This window comes from Styela clava, chromosome 6 (assembly GCF_964204865.1).
Source record: "Styela clava chromosome 6, kaStyClav1.hap1.2, whole genome shotgun sequence".
Taxonomy (NCBI): Eukaryota; Metazoa; Chordata; class Ascidiacea; order Stolidobranchia; family Styelidae; genus Styela; species Styela clava.
The window spans coordinates 5294005-5321813 of record NC_135255.1 but is presented as its reverse complement, the minus strand read 5'-3'; the positions used below and the strand labels follow the sequence as shown (position 1 = coordinate 5321813).

Here is a 27809-nt window from a genome sequence, read left to right as displayed (position 1 = left end):
GCGGGATGTAAGACGGCTGTGCTTACTTGGGGTAGTGAATGATGTTGTTTGAGATTTATATTTTCGTGTTTTGGGCTAGCTGCTTGTGTTTGGTAAATGATTCTAGTTTCCCTGAAATTTGAATAATTTCCCGGGGCCGGTTATGTTCACGCTAGCCTAATATCGCATTTTTTATGGTCCTACATCCGGGGCTTTGCTCAGCTGCTTTCTAGGATTTTCGATGGGAAGTGCGCTTATCTCAGTTTAGGGTTATTAATGCTAAATTTTGTGGGTTTCTGGCTTATATGGGTTTCATTAGACAGACTTTATATTGTTGCAGATTGTGTTGATCTATGTACGCTGAACGTTGTTAATCGTTTGCTAAAATAACTGATATCTAAAATTTGCATTGCCGTTTGCCATCTTCAATCTTTACAAAGAAAATTACATTGCTGCATTGGTTTTCGTTTCTACAACTTGTGTTCTGTGTGTTTCACTGGAATCTGGATTGGGTCATCGCTGTCAGTTTTTCAGTTCAAGGTAAACGCATTTCAACTAGCAAACCAGAGAATTAGGCAACATCAAATCTTAAATTATCAATAGAAAACGCTGGCATCCCAAGGGGTCTGGCGTGGGATAGTTCTAAATGATCACTGTCCTGAACACTAGTCTTATCGTACTCATCGCTTGCATAAGTTGTGGACACTGATGGCCAATACCAATACTCTTGACGACCAGGTTGCACTCCCAAAAGTACGCGTACTACCACTGTATCAGCATAAGATGTTTTATTTTTTTTGTGATATGTTGCAAACAGTGTGAAACAATACGAACAGTCTGTCAATACGAACAGCAGATGCACAGTACGGCAGTACGAACAGATGCACAGTACGGTTTTCTGAAATAACACGAAAACAAATAAATACACAAATAGTAACAAGATCTGGGCAGTATCGTATCAGTAGGCCTATGCTATACTAATGTAAACATACTTAAATATCAATATTACGTGACCAAATATGGCATCACTGACGCATATAATAAATAAACAAAAATTGGGTGAGCGAACACGTACTACTTCTTTTATCAATACCTATCCATCTAAAATCTGTACGTTTCAAACCTTACTCTAGGTTTTGTTCGCTTTCCCGATTCTATAATCAGTTACTTTTACTCTTGTTTTTATCTATTTTTTTATTGTCTATTGCTGATTATGGAGTCGAAATAAACTTATACCTCTGCCGGCACTTTCAAGGCCTGACAGGAAAACAAATACAGATCATGTACAACTTAGACTACAAAACTATATGTATAAACTTACTTGACGTTGTGTCCTCAAGCAGTAACTTGAACATTGAATCACAATAACTTGACTGAAATATTTAGCAATATTACAATGACCCATGTGAGGAATATCAATAATACACTATTAGTAGTAGTACAACTAAATACCCTACATATCCCTAACACTACAAAGCGTAAGTCGTTCACTGATTAATTAATTATAAACCCTAAAATACCACTCTCAAACGGACGTCAACTTGCGGGAGAATTAATTATACTTCAAGATATTGTGGGTAACAGGTCATAGGATTTCGAAATGAACATAGATCTGGTAGTCGTCATGGTAATGCTGATGGTTTAAGCCGCCGTGTCAGGCGAAAATGCCATCGCCCCGATTGTGAAACTTGTGGTATTATAAAGTTTAATTGTGTTTCTGAGTCTATTGAAATATTACTATTAAGAAATTTCAAAAAACATAAAATCAATTCTGAAGAGGTGCTAAATTTTATCCAGGCTCTTCTACAGCTTTGTGACAGGAAAGTGTCAACGTAATGCACACAGACACAGGTACAATCATAGTTGTTCCTTTCGTTGCTATTCAAATGTTTTATCGATTTCTTCTGTGGAAGACTTGCCAAGTGAGGAAAAATTGACATTGCTAGGTTTCCTTCGAATGTTTTAGCATGCAAAATTTTTTTGTTTGTCAAGCTTAAGTTGAGGTAATATGGCCAGGTTCCACATATTTGTTGGACACAAAGGCGTAGAATAAAGCACTGCTGCAACCTTGACTTGACAACACTTTTACCATAATCATATTCATAACAATTGTTTGTCTTCATGACCTGAACAATATGAATAATAAAAATACAGGGTTAAATATAGTATGTTGATGAAGTGCGCCAGACATTGATGAAGCAAATTAGACATCGGGAATGACTGAAATCGAATAATTTGTATTCGAATTTGTACTGATTTTTCTGTATTCTAAAGTGATATTTTTGAATCACGTGAAATCCAATATATATTTAAATATTTGGAGTAGTAAAAAAGTAGAGTATTTTTAGTTTTTTAGAAACTAAATGAAGGCTCTTTTGACTATACTGCAAAACTTCGATTGTGATTGCATATCGAACAACTTTGCTCTACTCTATACAATCATGTGAGTTTTGCCTGCATGTAACAAGAAATGACTAACGGGAATGATTTTGAAAAGTTTGTCACATCTCGGTTACTTGAACAGACCTGTGACAATACCAATAAGAAATTTACCTCAAGTATTTGGTTGATAAAAATATCCTCACAGTATACGAATATTACAGATTATATACACAAACTACATATAACTTTCATTTAACAGAAGGGTTGCTGAGGCTTCTGCCCAAGTTTTTGACTGTACAAACATGACTGTACAATTAAATTGCGTTCTGGTGAGCTTGACATTGCGGGTCAAAATGTTTCCCTTGTTAGAAATCCACTTTATGATCCCAGTTGTAGAGTTGTGGTAAACGAAAACGAAATTAATCCCCTTGATCCAGAAAAGTCATTTTTGGTAGGCTGAGTGAGCCCTGGTGTAATGAATGAGGTCCCAGTATGTGTGCGGTGGTTGAGGCTGGCTGTAATTTTTGTGACCGATTTGGGGTTAAGCGTGTTACCTTCAGTGGTGGATCCCTGTAGCGTTGGAATCCCAATTTGTGTGGTCAACATGAGCCAGAAACCAGTGCATGTCGAGGTGGTTACCTTAGTGGGAATAGTTCACCCAGAGGGGAGATTTACCAAATTGCTGAAATGTCTAACTCTGATCCTGGAGTGGGCGAAAGTTTGCCTAAGCACCTCGAGCCGTTATTATCCGAAATGGAACATTTTAATCGAAGATGAGCAAAACCAACTTCGGTCACTGCTAATCGATCGACCAAGACAGCTTTGCCAAGCCTGGGGGGGCCTATGGGAAGAACGTCAATAGCAAAACATCGAATCCATATCGAATGGGATTTGCAAAGCGAAAAATTACAGAGAAAGAAATAGATGAGATACTATCTTCTGGAGTCATCCAATCTAGCGTGATTCCGCACAATGCCCCGATCGTGCTTGTCCCTAAGAAGTATGGGAAATGGAAGTTCTGTGTCGACTTGGCGTTTAGCCTGCCACATATAGAAGAAGTTATCGAAACATTGGGTGGAGCCAAATATTTTTCACCGATTGATCTTGCGAGTAGATACTGGCAGATGGAACTGGATGAACGAGATCGTGAAAAAACTGTATTTTCTGTGCCTGGAAGAGGGCATTTCAAGTTTTGTGTGAAGTCGAGTTCGGCTTATGTAACTCATGAGCCCAATTTAGCTGCGTCTTAGAACACATACTGAGAGATATTTTGTGGAAGTCATGTGTTTCATTTTTGGAAGACATATTTATTACATGGGCAGGATTTCGATTCTGAGTTTACAACCTACGGGCAGTTTTGGGGAAAATTCGTGGCAACCTACGGGCAGTTTTGGGGAAAATTCGTGGAGCAAATTTGAAACTTAAGCCATCAAAATGTCACTCACCTATTTTCTAAATCAGTGGAATATTTTGGTCACACAGTTTCAGAAGAGCGAATTGCGTGTAGCGAAGAGAAGATTTCAGCAGTTCGAGATTGGCCAACCTCTGGTTGTCTCAAGGAAGTTAGAGCATTCTTTGGATTCACTGGCTACTACTGAAGATTTGTCACCTCATATGCGAAAATTATGCACCCATTAAATCGGTTGTTGCAAAAAGGAGTTGAATTCGAGTGAACATCAGATTGTGAATCTGCATATTTTAGGGCTCCAAGTTACTCTACAGGACAATTCCAGAAATTTTGCATGTTGTTAGATGCAATATATTTTTACATTGCCATCTACAAGTTTTGTATTAATGCCCAATCAGTTGCTTTATGGATTCTGAACAAAATTGCACGAAAGTTACACACGAGACTTACTTAGTGGATATCATATACTAAAATATAGCATGACTCTACAGTACAGAAATCCATCATGCATTTCATCGTGTTGTGTTGTAAATTGTCGGACTGGTACAACGGGGACCCTCAATATTTTCTGGTGCAGTTACTGAAGGACTTCTTTATGCGCCACTCAATGTGGATCTATGACGATCATGTGCACATTGGATGTGACATTACTGGACATTTTCCCACTTCGGAACAGCGGCCTCTATCATCAATAAATAGTTAAAGACATGCCCTACAGCATTGCAAACACTTACCGGTAATCTTCATTAACTTAGGTCCAGGGCATCTTTTTGAAATGTAATAACTGTACCAAACAATCAAACACTTTTACTTATGAATCATCATAAAAAAAATAATCAAAATTTTTACATTTCAGGCCATTTTGTGTAAATCATCGGAAACCTGGGTGAAATTTTACCTTTTTCCATGAAATGAATGCAGTCCAATAAAATTCAAGTGTCTTTTGATCAAAAAAAACAACAAAAGAATTACTTTTACTGCACTTTTTGAAAAATTGATGAAATTCAACTTTTGCTTGGAATGGCCCAATACACTGGAAGAAATGTTGACATCAGCACTAGTCTTATCGTACTCATCGCTTGCATAAGATGTGGACACTGATGGCCAATACCAATACTCTTGACGACCAGGTTGCACTCCCAAAAAGACGCGTATTACCACTGTATCAGCATAAGATGTTTTATTTTTTTTTTGTGATATGTTGCAAACAGTGTGAAACAATACGAACAGTCTGTCAATACAAACAGTACGAACAGCAGATGCACAGTACGGCAGTACGAACAGATGCACAGTACGGTTTTCGGAAATAACACGAAAACAAATAAATACACAAATAGTAACAAGATCTGGGCAGTATCGTATCAGTAGGCCTATGCTATACTAATGTAAACATACTTAAATATCAATATTACGTGACCAAATATGGCATCACTGACGGATATAATAAATAAACAAAAATTGGGTGAGCGAACACGTACTACTTCTTTTATCAATACCTATCCATCTAAAATCTGTACGTTTCAAACCTTACTCTAGGTTTTGTTCGCTTTCCCGATTCTATAATCAGTTACTTTTACTCTTGTTTTTATCTATTTTTTTATCGTCTATTGCTGATTATGGAGTCGAAATAAACTTATACTTACACCTCTGCCGGCACTTTCAAGGCCTGACAGGAAAACAAATACAGACCATGTACAACTTAGACTACAAAACTATATGTATAAACTTACTTGACGTTGTGTCCTCAAGCAGTAACTTGAACATTGAATCACAATAACTTGACTGAATTATTTAGCAATATTACAATGACACATGTGAGGAATATCAATAATACACTATTAGTAGTAGTACAACTAAATACCCTACATATCCCTAACACTACAAAGCGTAAGTCGTTCACTGATAAATTAATTATAAACCCTAAAATACCACTCTCAGACGGACGTCAACTTGCGGGACAATTAATTATACTTCAAGATATTGTCGGTAACAGGTCATAGAATTTCGAAATGAACATAGATCTGGTAGTCGTCATGGTAATGCTGATGGTTTAAGCCGCCGTATCAGGCGAAAATGCCATCGCCCCGATTGTGAAACTTGTGGTATTATAAAGTTTAATTGTGTTTCTGAGCCTATTGAAATATTACTATTAAGAAATTTCAAAAAACATAAAATCAATTCTGAAGAGGTGCTAAATTTTATCCAGGCTCTTCTACAGCTTTGTTACAGGAACGTGTCAACGTAATGCACACAGACACAGGTACAATCATAGTTGTTCCTTTCGTTGCTATTCAAATGTTTTATCGATTTCTTCTGTGGAAGACTTGCCAAGTGAGGAAAAATTGACATTGCTAGGTTTCCTTCGAATGTTTTAGCATGCAAAACTTTTTTGTTTGTCAATCTTAGGTTGAGGTAATATGGCCAGGTTCCACATATTTGTTGGACACAAAGGCGTAGAATAAAGCACTGCTGCAACCTTGACTTACCATAATCATATTCATAACAATTGTTTGTCTTCATGACCTGAACAATATGAATAATAAAAATACAGGGTTAAATATAGTATATTGATGAAGTGCGCTAGACATTAAAGAAGCAAATTAGACATCGGGAATGACTGAAATCGAATAATTTGTATTCGAATTTGTACTGATTTTTCTGTATTCTAAAGTGATATTTTTGAATCACGTGAAATCCAATATATATTTAAATATTTGGATTAGTAAAAAAGTAGAGTATTTTTAGTATTTTAGAAACTAAATGAAGGCTCTTTTGACTATACTGCAAAACTTCGATTGTGATTGCATATCGAACAACTTTGCTCTACTCTATACAATCATGTGAGTTTTGCCTGCATGTAACAAGAAATGACTAACGGGAACGATTGTCAAACTTGTGGTATTATAAAGTTTAATTGTGTTTCTGAGCCTATTGAAATATTACTATTAAGAAATTTAAAAAAACATAAAATCAATTCTGAAGAGGTGCTAAATTTTATCCAGGCTCTTCTACAGCTTTGTGACAGGAACGTGTCAACGTAATGCACACAGACACAGGTACAATCATAGTTGTTCCTTTCGTTGCTGTTCAAATGTTTTATCGATTTCTTCTGTGGAAGACTTGCCAAGTGAGGAAAAATTGACATTGCTAAGTTTCCTTCGAATGTTTTAGCATGCAAAATTTTTTTGTTTGTCAAGCTTAAGTTGAGGTAATATGGCCAGGTTCCACATATTTGTTGGACACAAAGGCGTAGAATAAAGCACTGCTGCAACCTTGACTTGACAACACTTTTACCATAATCATATTCATAACAATTGTTTGTCTTCATGACCTGAACAATATGAATAATAAAAATACAGGGTTAAATATAGTATATTGATGAATTGCGCTAGACATTGATGAAGCAAATTAGACATCGGGAATGACTGAAATCGAATAATTTGTATTCGAATTTGTACTGATTTTTCTGTATTCTAAAGTGATATTTTTGAATCACGTGAAATCCAATATATATTTAAATATTTGGATTAGTAAAAAAGTAGAGTATTTTTAGAAACTAAATGAAGGCTCTTTTGACTATACTGCAAAACTTCGATTGTGATTGCATATCGAACAACTTTGCTCTACTCTATACAATCATGTGAGTTTTGCCTGCATGTAACAAGAAATGACTAACGGGAATGATTTTGAAAAGTTTGTCACATCTCGGTTACTTGAACAGACCTGTGACAATACCAAAAGGAAATTTACCTCAAGTATTTGGTTGATAAAAATATCCTCACAGTATACGAATATTACAGATTATATACACAAACTACAAATAACTTTCATTTAACAGAAGGGTTGCTGAAGCTTCTGCCCAAGTTTTTGACTGTACAAACATGACTGTACACTTAAATTGCGTTCTGGTGAGCTTGACATTGCGGGTCAAAATGTTCCCCTTGTTAGAAATCCACTTTATGATCCCAGTTGTAGAGTTGTGGTAAACGAAAACGAAATTAATCCCCTTGATCCAGAAAAGTCATTTTTGGTAGGCTGAGTGAGCCCTGGTGTAATGAATGAGGTCCCAGTATGTGTGCGGTGGTTGAGGCTGGCTGTAATTTTTGTGACCGATTTGGGGTTAAGCGTGTTACCTTCAGTGGTGGATCCCTGTAACGTTGGAATCCCAATTTGTGTGGTCGACATGAGCCAGAAACCAGTGCATGTCGAGGTGGTTACCTTAGTGGGAATAGTTCACCCAGAGGGGAGATTTACCAAATTGCTGAAATGTCTAACTCTGATCCTGGAGTGGGCGAAAGTTTGCCTAAGCACCTCTAGCCGTTATTATCCGAAATGGAACATTTTAATTGAAGATGAGCAAAACCAACTTCGGTCACTGCTAATCGATCGACCAAGACAGCTTTGCCAAGCCTGGGGGGGCCTATGGGAAGAACGTCAATAGCAAAACATCGAATCCATATCGAATGGGATTTGCAAAGCGAAAAATTACAGAGAAAGAAATAGATGAGATACTATCTTCTGGAGTCATCCAATCTAGCGTGATTCCGCACAATGCCCCGATCGTGCTTGTCCCTAAGAAGTATGGGAAATGGAAGTTCTGTGTCGACTTGGCGTTTAGCCTGCCACATATAGAAGAAGTTATCGAAACATTGGGTGGAGCCAAATATTTTTCACCGATTGATCTTGCGAGTAGATACTGGCAGATGGAACTGGATGAACGAGATCGTGAAAAAAACTGTATTTTCTGTGCCTGGAAGAGGGCATTTCAAGATTTGTGTGAAGTCGAGTTCGGCTTATGTAACTCATGAGCCCAATTTAGCTGCGTCTTAGAACACATACTGAGAGATATTTTGTGGAAGTCATGTGTTTCATTTTTGGAAGACATATTTATTACATGGGCAGGATTTCGATTCTGAGTTTACAACCTACGGGCAGTTTTGGGGAAAATTCGTGGCAACCTACGGGCAGTTTTGGGGAAAATTCGTGGAGCAAATTTGAAACTTAAGCCATCAAAATGTCACTCACCTATTTTCTAAATCAGTGGAATATTTTGGTCACACAGTTTCAGAAGAGCGAATTGCGTGTAGCGAAGAGAAGATTTCAGCAGTTCGAGATTGGCCAACCTCTGGTTGTCTCAAGGAAGTTAGAGCATTCTTTGGATTCACTGGCTACTACTGAAGATTTGTCACCTCATATGCGAAAATTATGCACCCATTAAATCGGTTGTTGCAAAAAGGAGTTGAATTTGAGTGAACATCAGATTGTGAATCTGCATATTTTAGGGCTCCAAGTTACTCTACAGGACAATTCCAGAAATTTTGCATGTTGTTAGATGCAATATATTTTTACATTGCCATCTACAAGTTTTGTATTAATGCCCAATCAGTTGCTTTATGGATTCTGAACAAAATTGCACGAAAGTTACACACGAGACTTACTTAGTGGGTATGAAATATATACTAAAATATAGCATGACTCTACAGTACAGAAATCCATCATGCATTTCATCGTGTTGTGTTGTAAATTGTCGGGCTGGTATAACGGGGACCCTCAATATTTTCTGGTGCAGTTACTGAAGGACTTCTTTGTGCGCCACTCAATGTGGATCTATGACGATCATGTGCACATTGGATGTGACACTACTGGACATTTTCCCACTTCGGAACAGCGGCCTCTATCATCAATAAATAGTTAAAGACATGCCCTACAGCATTGCAAACACTTACCGGTAATCTTCATTAACTTAGGTCCAGGGCATCTTTTTGAAATGTAATAACTGTACCAAACAATCAAACACTTTTTACCTTTTTCCATGAAATGAATGCAGTCCAATAAAATTCAAGTGTCTTTTGATATAAAAAATACAAAAGAATTACTTTTACTGCACTTTTTGAAAAATTGATGAAATTCAACTTTTGCTTGGAATGGCCCAATACACTGAAAGAAATGTTGATATCAGCACTAGTCTTATCGTACTCATCGCTTGCATAAGTTGTGGACACTGATTGCCAATACCAATACTCTTGACGACCAGGTTGCACTCCCAAAAAGACGCGTACTACCACTGTATCAGCATAAGATGTTTTATTTTTTTTGTGATATGTTGCAAACAGTGTGTTGCTGAGGCTTCTGCCCAAGTTTTTGACTGTACAAACATGACTGTACACTTAAATTGCGTTCTGGTGAGCTTGACATTGCGGGTCAAAATGTTTCCCTTGTTAGAAATCCACTTTATGATCCCAGTTGTAGAGTTGTGGTAAACGAAAACGAAATTAATCCCCTTGATCCAGAAAAGTCATTTTTGGTAGGCTGAGTGAGCCCTGGTGTAATGAATGAGGTCCCAGTATGTGTGCGGGGGTTGAGGCTGGCTGTAATTTTTGTGACCGATTTGGGGTTAAGCGTGTTACCTTCAGTGGTGGATCCCTGTAGCGTTGGAATCCCAATTTGTGTGGTCGACATGAGCCAGAAACCAGTGCATGTCGAGGTGGTTACCTTAGTGGGAATAGTTCACCCAGAGGGGAGATTTACCAAATTGCTGAAATGTCTAACTCTGATCCTGGAGTGGGCGAAAGTTTGCCTAAGCACCTCGAGCCGTTATTATCCGAAATGGAACATTTTAATTGAAGATGAGCAAAACCAACTTCGGTCACTGCTAATCGATCGACCAAGACAGCTTTGCCAAGCCTGGGGGGGCCTATGGGAAGAACGTCAATAGCAAAACATCGAATCCATATCGAATGGGATTTGCAAAGCGAAAAACTACAGAGAAAGAAATAGATGAGATACTATCTTCTGGAGTCATCCAATCTAGCGTGATTCCGCACAATGCCCCGATCGTGCTTGTCCCTAAGAAGTATGGGAAATGGAAGTTCTGTGTCGACTTGGCGTTTAGCCTGCCACATATAAAAGAAGTTATCGAAACATTGGGTGGAGCCAAATATTTTTCACCGATTGATCTTGCGAGTAGATACTGGCAGATGGAACTGGATGAACGAGATCGTGAAAAAACTGTATTTTCTGTGCCTGGAAGAGGGCATTTCAAGTTTTGTGTGAAGTCGAGTTCGGCTTATGTAACTCATGAGCCCAATTTAGCTGCGTCTTAGAACACATACTGAGAGATATTTTGTGGAAGTCATGTGTTTCATTTTTGGACGACATATTTATTACATGGGCAGGATTTCGATTCTGAGTTTACCACCTACGGGCAGTTTTGGGGAAAATTCGTGGAGCAAATTTGAAACTTAAGCCATCAAAATGTCACTCACCTATTTTCTAAATCAGTGGAATATTTTGGTCACACAGTTTCAGAAGAGCGAATTGCGTGTAGCGAAGAGAAGATTTCAGCAGTTCGAGATTGGCCAACCTCAAGGAAGTTAGAGCATTCTTTGGATTCACTGGCTACTACTGAAGATTTGTCACCTCATATGCGAAAATTATGCACCCATTAAATCGGTTGTTGCAAAAAGGAGATAAATTTGAGTGAACATCAGATTGTGAATCTGCATTTAATAGGGCTCCAAGTTACTCTACAGGACAATTCCAGAAATTTTGCATGTTGTTAGATGCAATATATTTTTACATTGCCATCTACAAGTTTTGTATTAATGCCCAATCAGTTGCTTTATGGATTCTGAACAAAATTGCACGAAAAATACACACGAGACTTACTTAGTGGATATGAAATATATACTAAAATATAGCATGACTCTACAGTACAGAAATCCATCATGCATTTCATCGTGTTGTGTTGTAAATTGTCGGGCTGGTACAACGGGGACCCTCAATATTTTCTGGTGCAGTTACTGAAGGACTTCTTTATGCGCCACTCAATGTGGATCTATGACGATCATGTGCCCATTGGATGTGACACTACTGGACATTTTCCCACTTCGGAACAGCGCCTCTATCATCAATAAATAGTTAAAGACATGCCCTACAGCATTGCAAACACTTACCGGTAATCTTCATTAACTTAGGTCCAGGGCATCTTTTTGAAATGTAATAACTGTACCAAACAATCAAACATTTTTACCTATGAATCATCATAAAAAAAATAATCAAAATTTCTACATTTCAGGCCATTTTGTGTAAATCATCGGAAACCTGGGTGAAATTTTACCTTTTTCCATGAAATGAATGCAGTCCAATAAAATTCAAGTGTCTTTTGATTTAAAAAATACAAAAGAATTACTTTTACTGCACTTTTTGAAAAATTGATGAAGTTCAACTTTTGCTTGGAATGGCCCAATACACTGAAAGAAATGTTGACATCAGCACTAGTCTTATCGTACTCATCGCTTGCATAAGTTGTGGACACTGATTGCCAATACCAATACTCTTGACGACCAGGTTGCACTCCCAAAAAGACGCGTACTACCACTGTATCAGCATAAGATGTTTTATTTTTTTTGTGATATGTTGCAAACAGTGTGAAACAATACGAACAGTCTGTCAATACAAACAGTACGAACAGCAGATGCACAGTACGGCAGTACGAACAGATGCACAGTACGGTTTTCTGAAATAACACGAAAACAAATAAATACACAAATAGTAACAAGATCTGGGCAGTATCGTATCAGTAGGCCTATGCTATACTAATGTAAACCAATGACATTAAACAACATGATGCGCAACTCCGGCATTTTTGGCCGAAGATCGTATTCGATAGCACGCTCCAATGCACATACTTGGCGAAACGAAAACGAGCGGATGTGTGCTGCTTTTAAGGCATAGCAGTGGCACAAATGGTGTTCGTGCCTGCTTTGACAGTTGTTGTCGATTTTAATGATATTTTGGAAAATTGAAGGTAAAAAGAAATCGGACAAAGGTAAGGTAAATACTATTGTTGTATATCACACCCGGGCATAGCACTGTTAAGTACATGTGGGAAAGCCAGTTTTTGTCAAATACTACGAAGTTATCAAATCAATACGGAACGTAGTTGCCCATTTGCCGAAATTGCATATTTACTTACCCCTTATGGTTTCAAATAGTTCATGCACCTCCATTTAGATTTTTCTAATCAGTGTAGAAATATATATTCATTGCTGTAGCATACTATTGCTCATTCACTTTTATTTGCGTATTGAATCAAAGGGTTAACAAGTTCACCTAACATTTCACTCATACCGGTCTATATTGTATAGTCTGATCTCTCAAGTATTTGGAGCCACGAATGCTTGTAATTTTCTGACAAAACCCTTTTATTAGTTGATTTATATACCAAATTCAGTAAAACATTTTTTACATTAAACATGAGATATTAGATTTATTAGCTTTTCCATTCTAAATCATATAGACTGCGTTATTTATTCTTAACGAAAATTAATAAATCTCCTCTTTTTCTTCAGATGTGAAAGTTGTGGACAAACCTGTCTAAGCATTGTGAGACTCCTGCAGCACAAGAGGCAATAGCAAAAATAGTAAGTATATCAATCAAAAAATTAAGCCGACATAAAGCAAAACTGTCAACTATTCGTCTAATCTCAATTTCCTATTATTTATTCACAGGACGACTGTAGCAGAAGGGGAGATATCAGAAGTCTGGCGACATATATTAGTGACAGTGTGATTCCAAGAAATATATTTAGAATACTCCATAAATGTTTGCAATAGAAGAACAACCTATGCAGGCATGCAAAGGCATTTGACCCTCCGGTAGAGTTGTGTATGGCCCCTACATCCGGCAAAGCTTGAGGAAAATAACTAAAAATTCCAATGCGTAAGATTGCATAAGCGGTCTTATTTGTGAAAAAGCACTAAACATGCCAGACATACTTGAAACAGCTTTGAAAAATGAGGATCACCTGCGTTATATTTGGTTCATCAACTTTTGGTAGTACTATAGAAGAAATTCAGGAAAGGGTATAATCATGATTCATGATAAAATACTGTTATATATTTTGGACAACTTCAATCTAGACCAGGGATGTCAAACTCGCGGCCCCAGAGAACTTCCAGTGCGGCCCTCGAACGCTTAACAATAATTGTAATAGTATTTTGGAAGCTTTTTTTATCTAAATGTAACAGATTTGTCAAACTTTTTAATGTAGAATTGAATATTCACACAGAAAACAATTTACTGAAAGTAGTTTTGAAAAATTAAATTTTTTTTGTTTACATTTTGACCCATTTAAGAATACACACCAAGCTAGCAAAAGAATACTTGAATAAAACACTTGAGTGATTAAATTAAACGCAAAGTACATGAAGAAGGTGGCATTTTCGAAGAAAATGGGAGTTGCAATATTTCTGCGTTTCACAAAATTTTCTGAAGCACATTGTTTAATTTGTCATATTTCCATCAGTACTGTACAATAAAAAAAAACACAATAAGCTCAGTAGTCAATATGACAAATTCGAAGACCAACTTCGAACAGAAAATTTCCATGTGTTTGTATATCAATATAATTATACAACAACTTAGTTACTAAAAATCAATATCGATAATAATTCAAGCAATCCTATGCCATGCAATGTAGCGCGAAATGTCTTGTCGAAAAAATCTGTCATTTGTTTTTTTACTGATCAATACATGGAATGATAAAAGTAACTTTTTTGCATTACTGGAATTAATTAAACATTCGCAAAGATCCAGATTAACCCATGATCATGTGACCGCGTTAGTTAGAGTTGGTACTATAAAATCATTTCAGCATGGCCTTAGTATGCTGGTGACACAAAAAAGATGCCAAACGTCAGGACAAATGTAATTAAAAAAAACATTGAGTTTATATTGTAGTATTTTTGTTAATTTTAGGTCCATATATTTAGATTAAGTCATTTTTTTAGTGTATGTATTATTCTTTCCTTATCCAAAGCTTGTTCAGAAATGATTTCGATGGTTGTACATAGAATTTTATGATTTTTTGTAATAAATACAGTAACTTGCAATAATAGTGGAATGCAAATAATAATATGTAATTGCATTTGAAATTAAAGAAAATAATAAAACTTAATCCAACTGTTTAGTTGCATCCCAATATATGTCACAAACTAAAACTATCTTGAAAATATCTTTCAAGTATACATTATCAAAAACTGTCTGCGGCCCTTTTTACAATTTCCAACATGCAATGCGGCTCTCGAAAACCCATGAGTTTGACACCACTGATCCATTCTAGACGATTCAAGCATTGCTTTGGGAAATAATATCACTTCAATTAAATTGAAAAAATCTTGCTGTATTGAATACAAAATCGTTGCTATCATAAAGGTAAACCAATTCAGCCACTCGGAATATATTGGCATAAATGTATTGTCTTGTTTATTACCTCAGCTTGGAGTATTGACAAGAAGAAGGTGCCAGTAAATTACGTAAATTTTTTTTTAACTCTGAATTATAAACAGCCAACAATCAATGAAAATTATATGCGAATCCCTCAGAATAAATTTGTCTTCTAAAATCGGAGGAAGGCAAAACATATAGGTAGTTTCCATTCACACAAGTCTTTCAAGAAGATTTGTTCGAGCCAAACTAAGTGAGCATCGTCAGGTGATCGGTAAGGCTGCAAGGTAAATCTGCCCTGCAACCTCCTGCATATAAGATAATATTTATTAGTGGGCTATGAGCTAAATTCCTAAACTTAGACACAAACCTATCTACGAGGCATTATGTACCAGCAATGTTACCTACGATTAACTAAATATGTCTAATAAATTCACCTACTAAAGCAAGTTCGATAGGTGCAAACTTTGTGTTATGGAATTGTATCACAGCACGGTTAAGAGAAGTAAAAACAGTTTTGCTGTTTTGTATGACACCCTCTTTAAATGAAATTTCACTGTTTAAGCCAAACATTAAAATTACTAACTTTGAACTTTGTCATTATCTGCAAAATGTCCCACATAAATCTTTACGCTATCGCGTTTGCAATCTTTTCTGATAAAATAAAAAACGTCTATGATGTCCAGAATTACTCTTTACAGCTTGTCTGCCATTTCAGCTTTCCAAGTGAGCAAAACTTCTTGGATATAGAGATTATTTTCTTTCGTTACAGGCGCAAAACGGCAGGTACCACACGTGAAGAAGACGCCGAGTAGCAAAAGCGAGCGGAAAACGGTCGCGAAAGACGACGAGAAATATGTGCATTGGAGCGTATCATGAAATACAATCTTTCGTATGTAGTCTTATGGAGTGACGTCAGAGTTGCTTATCATGTTGTTTAATGTCATTGTGTAAACATACTTAAATACCAATATTACGTGACCAAATATGGCATCACTGACGGATATAAAAAATAAACAAAAATTGGGTGAGCGAACACGTACTTCTTCTTTTATCAATACCTATCCATCTAAAATCTGTACGTTTCAAACCTTACTCTAGGTTTTGTTCGCTTTCCCGATTCTATAATCAGTTACTTTTACTCTTGTTTTTATCTATTTTTTTTATCGTCTATTGCTGATTATGGAGTCGAAATAAACTTATACTTATACCTCTGCCGGCACTTTCAAGGCCTGACAGGAAAACAAATACAGACCATGTACAACTTAGACTACAAAACTATATGAATAAACTTACTTGACGTTGTGTCCTCAAGCAGTAACTTGAACATTGAATCACAATAACTTGACTGAATTATTTAGCAATATTACAATGACACATGTGAGGAATATCAATAATACACTATTAGTAGTAGTACAACTAAATACCCTACATATCCCTAACACTACAAAGCGTAAGTCGTTCATTGATTAATTAATTATAAACCCTAAAATACCACTCTCAGACGGACGTCAACTTGCGGGAGAATTAATTATACTTCAAGATATTGTCGGTAACAGGTCATAGGATTTCGAAATGAACATAGATCTGGTAGTCGTCATGGTAATACTGATGGTTTAAGCCGCCGTGTCAGGCGAAAATGCCATCGCCCCGATTGTGAAACTTGTGGTATTATAAAGTTTAATTAAAAAAACATAAAATCAATTCTGAAGAGGTGCTAAATTTTATCCAGGCTCTTCTACAGCTTTGTGACAGGAACGTGTCAACGTATTGCACACAGACACAGGTACAATCATAGTTGTTCCTTTCGTTGCTATTCAAATGTTTTATTGATTTCTTCTGTGGGAGACTTGCCAAGTGAGAAAAAATTGACATTGCTAGGTTTCCTTCGAATGTTTTAGCATGCAAAAATTATTTGTTTGTCAAGCTTAAGTTGAGGTAATATGGCCAGGTTCCACATATTTGTTGGACACAAAGGCGTAGAATAAAGCACTGCTGCAACCTTGACTTGACAACACTTTTACTATAATCATATTCATAACAGTTGTTTGTCTCCATGACCCAACGACTAACATACCGTCATGACCTGAACAATATCAATAATAAAAATACAGGGTTAAATATAGTATATTGATGAAGTGCGCTAGATATTGAAGAAGCAAATTAGACATCGGGAAGGACTGAAATCGAATAATTTGTATTCGAATTTGTACTAATTTTTTCTGTATTCTAAAGTGATATTTTTGAATCACGTGAAATCCAATATATATATTTAATTATTTGAATTTGGATAAGTGAAAAAGTATTTTTAGTTTTCAGAAACTAAATGAAGGCTCTTTTGACTATACTGCAAAACGTCGATTGTGATTGTATATCGAACAACTTTGCTCTACTCTATAAAATCATGTGAGTTTTGCCTGCATGTAAAAAGAAATGACTAACGGGAATGATTTTAAAAAGTTTGTCACATCTCGGTTACTTGAACAGACCTGACCAATAAGAAATTTACCTTAAGCATTTGGTTGATAAAAATATCCTCACATTATACGAATATTACAGATTATATACACAAACTACAAATAACTTTCATTTAACAGAAGGGTTGCTGAGGCTTCTGCCCAAGTTTTTGGTCGTTTAATGGTGATATTGTGCATTGACCATGTTTGTGTTGAACAATCCATAGTAGTAGCTGATATTAAGGTCGCTCAAGGAATTTTGGGCATGGATTATTTTGTCGAACATGACTGTACGCTTAAATTGCGTTCTGGTGAGCTTGACATTGCGGGTCAAAATGTTTCCCTTGTTAGAAAACCACTTTGTGTTCCCAGTTGTAGAGTTGTGGTAAACGAAAACGAAATTATTCCCCTTGATCAGGGGGATGAAACTAGCCTAGAAAGCCACGCCCACATTAATAAAACAAACAAAGTTATTCGCGTTGCGTTCTGCCGCTTCAAGTTCCATTGCGGTCACTTGATTTGCTCGGGGATTGGTGAAGACGGTGGTATGTGCACAAAATTTCTCGCTGTATATTCTTAGCTCAGCAGCCAATGGTATTTCATTAAGTTGGCTCAGTACTTTAATATGGATAAAATATCAAATGCCGGTTGTCCATCTTAAGCTCTGTCTCTTTAGTTTAATCCAAAATAGATTAGATTTACCTTTGACTTCAACTAGTAGTTTCCCCCCTCAAGGCAACGTAGGTACAGGTAACTTGGCGTTCTATGGAACACCTCAATACTGCAATATTCTACCCGAATATCGTAACCTGGGGGCCTAGTCTACTTTATTTCTTATGTTCTGTGAGTCCGGTACCGTACTGGGTTACAGGGTTACGATATTTTTAGTTACATACCCCCCCAGTCTAGGAGAAATAATTCTACTATTATAAATTACGACTAACATACCATCACTATAGTATTCACAGATTCACCAAACACTAAAAGTCAAAAAGTACCTGTTACCGCCAATATCTTGAAGTAAAATCATTTCCCCCGCAAGTTGGCGCCATGGACCAGCTTATCGAATGCTTGGTTATTGCACCACAATGACTTTGTGGAAGTGACGTCAGGGGACCGCGCGCGCTGCAGGATTCTGGAAGTTTCTGGCTGATGGCTCTTTTGATGTCGTTCTGAGAGTGTTATTTTAGGGTTTATAATTGATTAATTAGTGAACGACTTAGGCTTGTAGTGTTAGTAAAATGTACGGTATTTATTTGTACTGCTAATAATAGTGTATTATTGATATTCCTCACAGTTTTTATTGTAATATTGCTAAGTAATTCAGTCAAGTTATTGTGATTTAATGTTCAAGTTACTGCTTGACGACCCTTGAGGACACAACGTCAAGTAAGTTTATACATATAGTTTTGTATTCTAAGTTTTACATGGTTTGTATTTGTTTTCCTGTCAGGCCTTGAAAGTGCCGGCAGAGGTAATTTGTGTGTTTATTTATTATAACCGTTAGTGATGCCATATTTGGTCATTACGTGATTGTGTGACGTAACAAAGATATTTAGGGTTTGTTTACAATAGTATAGGCCTACTGATACGTTACTGCCCCGATCTTGTTATTATTTGTGTATTTATTGTTTTTGTTATTTCAGAAAACCGTACTGACGTACTGAAGTATTGTTGTTCGTACTTCTTTGTATTGTGCATCTGTTCGTACTGAAGTATTGTTGTTCGTACTGTGTATCTGTTCATACTGCAGTACTGCATCTGTTCGTATTGTTTTACACTGTTTGCAACACATCAAAAGAAAATAAAACATCTTATGCTGATACAGTGATAGTACGCGTCTTTTTGGGAGTGCAACCTGGTCGTCGAGAGTATTGGTATTGGCCATCCGTACACCCTATGTGCGCAGAGTCCACGCTCCACAATTAAGATTTAATCAAGGCTCTGCGCCAACATAAAGTTTTTTGACGTTTTCTACAAAATATTGACAATTGTTAAATTTAAAGGCCTCTACCAGTGGACATAAAATTATGGCTGAGTCAAATCCAGTTCAATATACTGAAGAAGATGTACAAAGTTTTCAAAATGCACAAGAAATGGTGCTAGAACAAGAATCTGATGATTTAGAACCGTCCCAAGTTCCAATAACACTGTCATCACAAATGAAAGAGCCTGCAGTTGACCCTGAAGTTGTTGCTGCTGAAAAAATATTATCTCCTGTTGGTTCCGGTAGTGGCTCGATTCATGACCCTTTCCGAAGATCGTCTGATGTGGATTCGGTTTCCCAAATAGAAAACGAAACAAATAAACAAGGGAAGTCCGTAGCATCTTTCAATGCCGAAGATAAGCAAATGAATGTTCACAAAATGACCACAAGAGCGAAATCAAAATATAGTGCTCAATCACGTGACAGTGTTTCACAAAAATCAAAAGTTTTCAGTGTTGGGGGTTCGTTACGATCTCGAAGTATCCGAACTGCGTCATCGGTAATGTCACGGGTATCCACTTACAGTGACTCTCAAATCCAAGATATTTACAAAGCAAGAAAATTGAATTTACAAAAAAAGATTGAGCTGGAAAAGATTCAGCTACAAGACTCCATTTCTCAAGAAGAAGCAGATTGGAGCGAGAAAGTGAGAATGGAAAATGAAGAAATAAGACGAAAACGTCAAATTGAAGAAGAAAAGTTAATACGAGAAAACGAAGAAATCAAACGAAAACGTCAAATTGAAGAAGAAAAGTTAATACGAGAAAACGAAGAAATCAAACGAAAACGTCAAATTCAGGAGGAAAAGATTCGAATGGAAGAAGAAGAGCTAAGAAGAAAGCGCCAAATCGAAAAGGAAAGTTTCCAAAAACGCAAAGACAGAGAACTAAATGAACTAAAACGTAGAGATCAGCGCACCCAGTTAGAATTGGATGCTGACTTTACGGAAGCTATGGCAGAGAGGGGGTTACCTTTTGACCTTCCTGCTATTTCCGATACAAATGGAAGTGAACTGTTACTTGGCACCTGTACAAATGTGTCAAATAGTAACGAGATACAGAATGTATCTCCACCTGAAATAAGATCTTATTCTCCTGCTACAATTGGAAATAATATTCAATCTACTGTGCCATCTCAGACCATGTTAACAACTGCAAATCAACCAAGTTACACGTTGGGGGATGTTACGCGTTCCGTTCCTGCTATTGGTGGCGATCAAGGTATGTCGGTTTATTCATCCTCCCCAGGTTTTGAAATTTGTTGTCCACATACTACCAGTGTGCTTGGTGTGAATGAATGTATGGTTGTGACTAGTACTGCATCTCATAATGCTAATAATTCAATAACAATTCCTAAACAAATAAATTCTGCTGTGAATCCAGTAAATGTGCTTGCAAATCAAATTCAGCCTATTCGTATGAGTTCATATGCTGCATGCCCTACCTGTACTGCTAGCTCAAGTTATTTTGCTGCTTCTACTACCAGTAATAATGCACCTACCAGTAATTGCATGACTTATTCTTGCACTGATTTTGCTAGCAATTTTAGTTCAAATACAGGTACAATTCCAATTTATAACATGTCACAAGCAGCCAATGGTGACATCAATAGACTGACAATGCCAATTATTAATGAAGAAGCTACTCAAATTAATATACCCCAGCCAAGCCAGGTACCAATACAATTATCACCACAAGTGATTTATGTGCCCCAGCAAGCAAATTTACCTCCAACAGAACCTCCAGTTTTTTCTGGTGATCCTGGTGAATACCACGACTTTATTGACATTTTTGATACCGTTATTGCTGCAAAGGTGCAGAATGCAAAGCAAAGATTTGTTTATCTGTTACAATACACAAGAGGCACTGCTCGTGCTCTAGTAAAAGGATGCCAACATAAAGGTTCGGCATGCTATGATGAAGCGTTGAAATTACTCGCAGAAACTTATGGCCATAAATTGCAAATTGAACAGGCATGTTTGAATTCTATTATAGAGGGCCCGCAACTTAGAACCAATGACCTGGAAGCTTTAACAATGTTTGCTGCTGAATTAATTGCATGTGAAAATACATTAAAAGGTATTAAAAATAAAGGTCTGTCTTTGATGATCATTGATAAAATATCGTGGAGAATGCCATCAGTTTGGAGGCCAGGTTGGCGAACTTTGGTGGATGATACTCTTCATGTGAAAGAAAAGGACTTGACCTTAGCACATCTTGTGTCATATGTGCGTAAGAAAACGAGGGAATTGTCAAACCTTTCTAATCCTGAAACAAATAATGTCCAAAAACCCAGAGAAATTGCAAATAAACCAATGAAGCAACACAAGTCATATTTTACTACAACTGTCTCCGCTGCTGACAAACCAATTCCTAAATGTTTTAAATGCAGTGGCACTCATTTCCTGAATCAATGTCAAGAGTTTAGGAACATGAAACATGCGGACAGAGAAAGATTTGTGAGGGATTTGAAATTATGTTTTTCCTGTCTACAAAAAGGGCACTGGTCAAGGCAGTGCAGACGCGAGAACCCATGCAGAGTTCCAAATTGTAAGCGAAAGCATACTACGCTTTTGCACCCCCCAGATAATGTAAATGCGGATGATCAATCTGAACATCATAAGCCTGCTGATGATGCTTCTGTATCAAAAAATACTAATGAAAACAGAGAAGAAAATAAATTTAGTGCGTTTGTGAATTCTGCCAGTGAAGCAAGAGTGTTATTAAACGTAACTCCAGTCAAGGTACGTGTGAAAGGACAGAATGATGTTGTGTTAACAAATGCCTTTTTCGACACTGGCTCAACATGTTCTTTTATAAGTGAAGCGCTCATGCAAAGATTGAATGCCACTGGTCAGGAAACAAATTTAAATATTCGTACTATTTCAAATGTGACTGAACAAAAGAAAAGCTCTGTTATTAACGACATTGAGCTATCCCATTTTGATGAATCTGATTTTATTGCATTGGGTCAACTGTTTTCTAATAAATGTATCGATATTGATGTTTCAAATATTCCAACACAGAAGGATGTGGATCAGTTTCATGAATTCAAGGATGTGGTAATTCCCAGGCTAAATCAAAAAGTTGGCTTGCTGATAGGAAAAGATAATTTTGCTCTACATAAGCCATTGGAAATTGTACACGGGCCAGATGAATATTTTGCTGTGAGATGCCCTGCTGGATGGATGATCAGCTGTCCGCCCAAAACTAAGAAAGTTGAAAGATCAAATTCTAATTTTTTTGTCAAATCTAGTGTGCACCCACTTTGTAAAATGTGCACTGAAGTGGTCGATTCGATACAAAACGAAAAACCAGAATTTTCCCCTAATCAAGAAATTTTCATGGAAAGAGTGAACAAGTCTATTCATTTGACAACGGATGGACATTATGAAATTGATCTTCCATTTAAAAATCCAAATGTGATTTTGCCAAAAAACAAAAGTCATGCAGAACAAAGATTAGAATATCTCAGAAGACGATTTTTGAAAGAACCGGATTTCTACAATGAATACAAAAGTTTTGTAAAAGATATGATTGATAATGGTTATGCAGAGAAGGTCAACAATTCAAGGGAATGTGATGGTAAAACTTGGTATCTTAGTCACCACGGAGTGCGCCACCCAGAAAAGAAAAGCCTTCGTGTTGTATTTGATTGTTCAGCTAAATTTTCTGGACTGTGTTTGAATGACGTTCTGTTACAGGGGCCAGACCTTGCAAATAATTTGGTTGGTGTTCTGGCTCGTTTTCGAAAACAATCCGTTGCAATTCAAGGAGACATCCGAGCAATGTTTCACCAAGTGAAAGTTTCCGAACCTCATAGAGATTTTTTGAGATTTCTTTGGTGGCGCAATGGCGATGTCTCACAACCTGTGGCCTGCTTTAGAATGACTTCATTTCTTTTTGGTACAATCTGCTCACCCAGTTGTGCCAATTTTGCCTTGAAAAGGACTGCTGAAGATAATAAAGAAGATTTTAGTGAAAGCACTGTGAATGCTGTTTATGATGCTTTCTACGTTGATGATTTTTTGGATTCAAAACCCAATGCTGAGGAAGCTATAGATCATGTCAAGAATGTAAGAAATTTAGTATCCAAAGGTGGATTTGAAATAACAAAATGGGTCAGTAATGATCGAGCTGTTTTGCTGTCAATTCCGGAAGAGCATCGTGCGAAAGATGTCAAAGGATTGGATCTCTCAGTGGATGACCTGCCAGTGGAAAAGGCGCTTGGCATGATTTGGGATGTAGAACAAGATACTTTGTGCTTTCGTGTCAAACATAAGGATAAACCTGCTACAAAAAGAGGATTGTTGTCAACTATTAATTCTATTTTTGATCCTCTTGGTTTCGGTCAGCCAGTTCTTCAACCTATGAAAGTTTTGATTCAAGATTTATGTAGGAAGAAATTTGATTGGGACGATCCTATTCCACCAGAATTGAAGAAAGAATGGTTAAAATGGCTTTCTGATTTACCAAAATTAAAGAATTTCAATGTACCGAGATGCTATACACCAAAAGATTTTGGTAAAATAATCGATATACAACTTCATCATTTTTCAGATGCGTCTGAAAAGTCATATGGTGCTGTGTCTTACATTAGAATTACAAATACATATGAACAAATTCATTGTGCTATTATAAGTGGAAAAACCAGACTTGTCCCTTTAAATGGTTCAACAATACCGCGACTCGAACTTTGTGCAGCAACAATTTCTGCTAAAAATGATGCATTTCTAAAAAAGGAACTCAAACTTCCAATTTCGGCTTCATATTTTTGGACCGACAGTACAACTGTTCTTCGATACCTGGCAAATACAGATAAAGTATTTAAAACTTTTGTGGCCAATAGAGTAAACTTGATAAAAGAAACCTCTGAAATTGAACAATGGCGTTATGTGCCTTCACAACTGAACCCAGCAGATGTTGCCTCAAGGGGACTTTCAGTTGATGCGTTTTTGAATTGCCAATACTGGAAATCTGGTCCTGATTTTTTGTGGCAAGCTGCTGAGGAATGGCCTTTACAGCCCGATTTTGTGAACAATTGCTCTACGGATAATCTTGAGGTGAAAAAAGAATCGATACAATGTTTTTCAAATACAGCAAGTGAAAAATCGGTCCTAGATCGTATAATTTCAAAATATTCAGACTGGTTTCGTCTGAAGAAAGCTTTTGCCTGGATATTACGAGGTAAAAATATGTTGTTTTCAAAACTTAAAGCAAATGAATTGCCTTCTAAACTGCCAAAAGAAAATCGTATTCAACCACTTTCTGTTACTGAACTACGAAATGCGGAATTGGAGATAATCAAATATGAACAATCAAAATATTTCTGCGAAGAAATACGTTTGCTGTCAAATAATCAAGAAATTTCAAAATCAAGCACTTTGATTTCGCTGCGTCCTTTCTTGAAAAATGATATTCTTCGTGTTGGAGGCAGAATCAAAGATGCTCCAATTAGTTATGATGCTAAGCATCCAATTGTTATACCAAAAGACAGTCTTATTGCATCCCTGATGGTTGATTATATTCATAGGACAACTGGACACAATGGAAGAGAATATGTTTTTGCAGAAATTAGGCAGAACTATTGGATTGTAAAGGGGACTTCATTAGTGAGGAAAATTATCAACAATTGTGTCTTGTGCAGAAGAAAGCAGCGTAAACCCGAATATCAAGAAATGTCGGATTTGCCTGTTGATAGATTAACTCCTGATAAACCACCATTTTCATATGTGGCTCTGGACTGTTTTGGTCCCTTTTTCATTCGTCAAGGAAGAAGTGATATTAAGCGATATGGGGTTCTCTTCACCTGTCTAACTACCCGTGCAGTACATGTGGAAATCGCACAGAATTTGGACATGAACTCATTTATAATGGCTTTAAGAAGATTTGTTTCTCGTAGAGGTCAAGTGTTGGAAATTCGAAGTGACAATGGTTCAAATTTTGTGGCCGCTGAACATGAACTTCGACAAGCAATCAAATGTTGGAATCAGAAGCAAGTTCATGATTTCCTGCTTCAGAAAAATATAAAATGGATATTTCAAACACCTTCCGCTTCACATCATGGTGGTGTTTTTGAAAGACAAATTCGGACTGTCAGAAAGGTATTTAATTCAATTTGTCGGGAACAAACTTTAAGCGATGAGGCTCTATCCACTTTAATGTGTGAATGTGAATCTATTATAAATGGACGTCCAATTACAACAGTTTCAAGTGATGTAAATGACTTGACACCACTGTCTCCAAATTCATTATTGTTATTAAAACAAGAACCTGTTCTTCCACCAGGTTTGTTTGAACAAAAGGATGTGTATTCGAGGAAACGCTGGAAACAGGTCCAGTATTTGGCAGATATTTTCTGGCAAAGATGGAGAAAGGAATATCTACCTCTTTTACAACAAAGAAAAAAGTGGAACAAACCTCAACGTAATATGAGCGAGGATGACATTGTTCTCATTGTGGATCATAACTTGCCACGAAATACCTGGCTGTTGGGTAGAGTTATCAAGACTTTCCCTGGCAAGGAGGGCCTTGTTCGATCTGTTAGTGTCCAGACCCAATATTCTGTTCTTCAAAGACCTGTTACAAAGCTTATTTTATTGCATGCTTGTAATTAGCAAGTTAGTTTTTGCATGAAATTTCTTTTGCATGACACAATTTCGTTATATTTTGTGTGTTTGTTATTTGTTTGAATGTGTGTGTGGAAATCTGTAAATTGGTGTATGTGGACACAAATTTTCAATTTCCAAGGGGCCAGGGTGTTACCGCCAATATCTTGAAGTAAAATCATTTCCCCCGCAAGTTGGCGCCATGGACCAGCTTATCGAATGCTTGGTTATTGCACCACAATGACTTTGTGGAAGTGACGTCAGGGGACCGCGCGCGCTGCAGGATTCTGGAAGTTTCTGGCTGATGGCTCTTTTGATGTCGTTCTGAGAGTGTTATTTTAGGGTTTATAATTGATTAATTAGTGAACGACTTAGGCTTGTAGTGTTAGTAAAATGTACGGTATTTATTTGTACTGCTAATAATAGTGTATTATTGATATTCCTCACAGTTTTTATTGTAATATTGCTAAGTAATTCAGTCAAGTTATTGTGATTTAATGTTCAAGTTACTGCTTGACGACCCTTGAGGACACAACGTCAAGTAAGTTTATACATATAGTTTTGTATTCTAAGTTTTACATGGTTTGTATTTGTTTTCCTGTCAGGCCTTGAAAGTGCCGGCAGAGGTAATTTGTGTGTTTATTTATTATAACCGTTAGTGATGCCATATTTGGTCATTACGTGATTGTGTGACGTAACAAAGATATTTAGGGTTTGTTTACAATAGTATAGGCCTACTGATACGTTACTGCCCCGATCTTGTTATTATTTGTGTATTTATTGTTTTTGTTATTTCAGAAAACCGTACTGACGTACTGAAGTATTGTTGTTCGTACTTCTTTGTATTGTGCATCTGTTCGTACTGAAGTATTGTTGTTCGTACTGTGTATCTGTTCATACTGCAGTACTGCATCTGTTCGTATTGTTTTACACTGTTTGCAACACATCAAAAGAAAATAAAACATCTTATGCTGATACAGTGATAGTACGCGTCTTTTTGGGAGTGCAACCTGGTCGTCGAGAGTATTGGTATTGGCCATCCGTACACCCTATGTGGGCAGAGTCCACGCTCCACAATTAAGATTTAATCAAGGCTCTGCGCCAACAGTACCAATTCCTTTTTGGACACGTACGTACGGTAGTGGACATAACGATCGTTTCAATATTATGTTGTTCTTGTTGTTTGACACAGAATAACGCACCTAGTGGAAATATTGAAAAAACGCTTTTCTCTTCGAATACTGGACCAATTGCTTTGAAATTTTCAGTGGTTGAAGATAAAAATTTTTCCCAGAAGGCCATTACTTTTATTCATTTTAAATATTTCTGTGAGATTTGTTTTGTTTGCTATGACGTCATTAAACGTTCTGTGGACATCGGACGCCATTTTGTGTCCTACTGTACTGCTTCGCTTGGTGTGAATATATTTGTAGAGTGTGATCTGACGGTACGGTAAACCGAACAGACGTGTCCATATATTTGGGCGTAGCTCTCTTGTTTCAAAGTCAACAAATCAACATTGTGGATCCATTTAAAAAAAAAGTCAACTCGTTTTTTCTTTTAGGCTCCTTTTTTTTTAGATTTGCATAATTTTTATTATAATTTTTTATTCCGTACAATGCCCCGATCGTGCTTGTCCCTAAGAAGGATGGGAAATGGAGGCTCTGTGTCGACTTGGCGTTTAGCCTGCCACAAATAGAAGAAGTTATCGAAACATTGTGTGGAGCTAAATATTTTTCACCGCTTGATCTTGTAAGTAG

The 27809-nt window shown here is 36.9% G+C and overlaps 1 protein-coding gene across 2 annotated transcripts; it reads left to right on the top strand.

Moving 5' to 3' along the window:
- Positions 1–18464: 18464 nt before the first annotated feature.
- On the top strand, positions 18465–27026 carry LOC120331782 (uncharacterized). 2 transcript variants are annotated; one of them, XR_013476678.1, is made up of 2 exons: positions 18465–26590; positions 26848–27026. XR_013476678.1 is itself a non-coding variant. In XM_078113671.1 (2 exons), exon 2 carries the CDS (start codon positions 19486–19488, stop codon positions 26056–26058), a length of 6573 nt encoding a protein of 2190 aa, XP_077969797.1. In that variant the 5' UTR covers positions 18465–18844; positions 19102–19485; the 3' UTR covers positions 26059–27026. The 2 variants fall into 2 exon arrangements, 1 of the variants encoding a protein (XP_077969797.1); XM_078113671.1 differs by having other exon boundaries at positions 18465–18844; positions 19102–27026.
- Positions 27027–27809: the final 783 nt, after the last annotated feature.

What these genes read in the sequence shown, in the direction of transcription:
- LOC120331782 (XM_078113671.1), top strand. Translation starts at nt 19,486, where the DNA reads ATGGCTGAGTCAAATCCAGTTCAATATACTGAAGAAGATGTACAAAGT.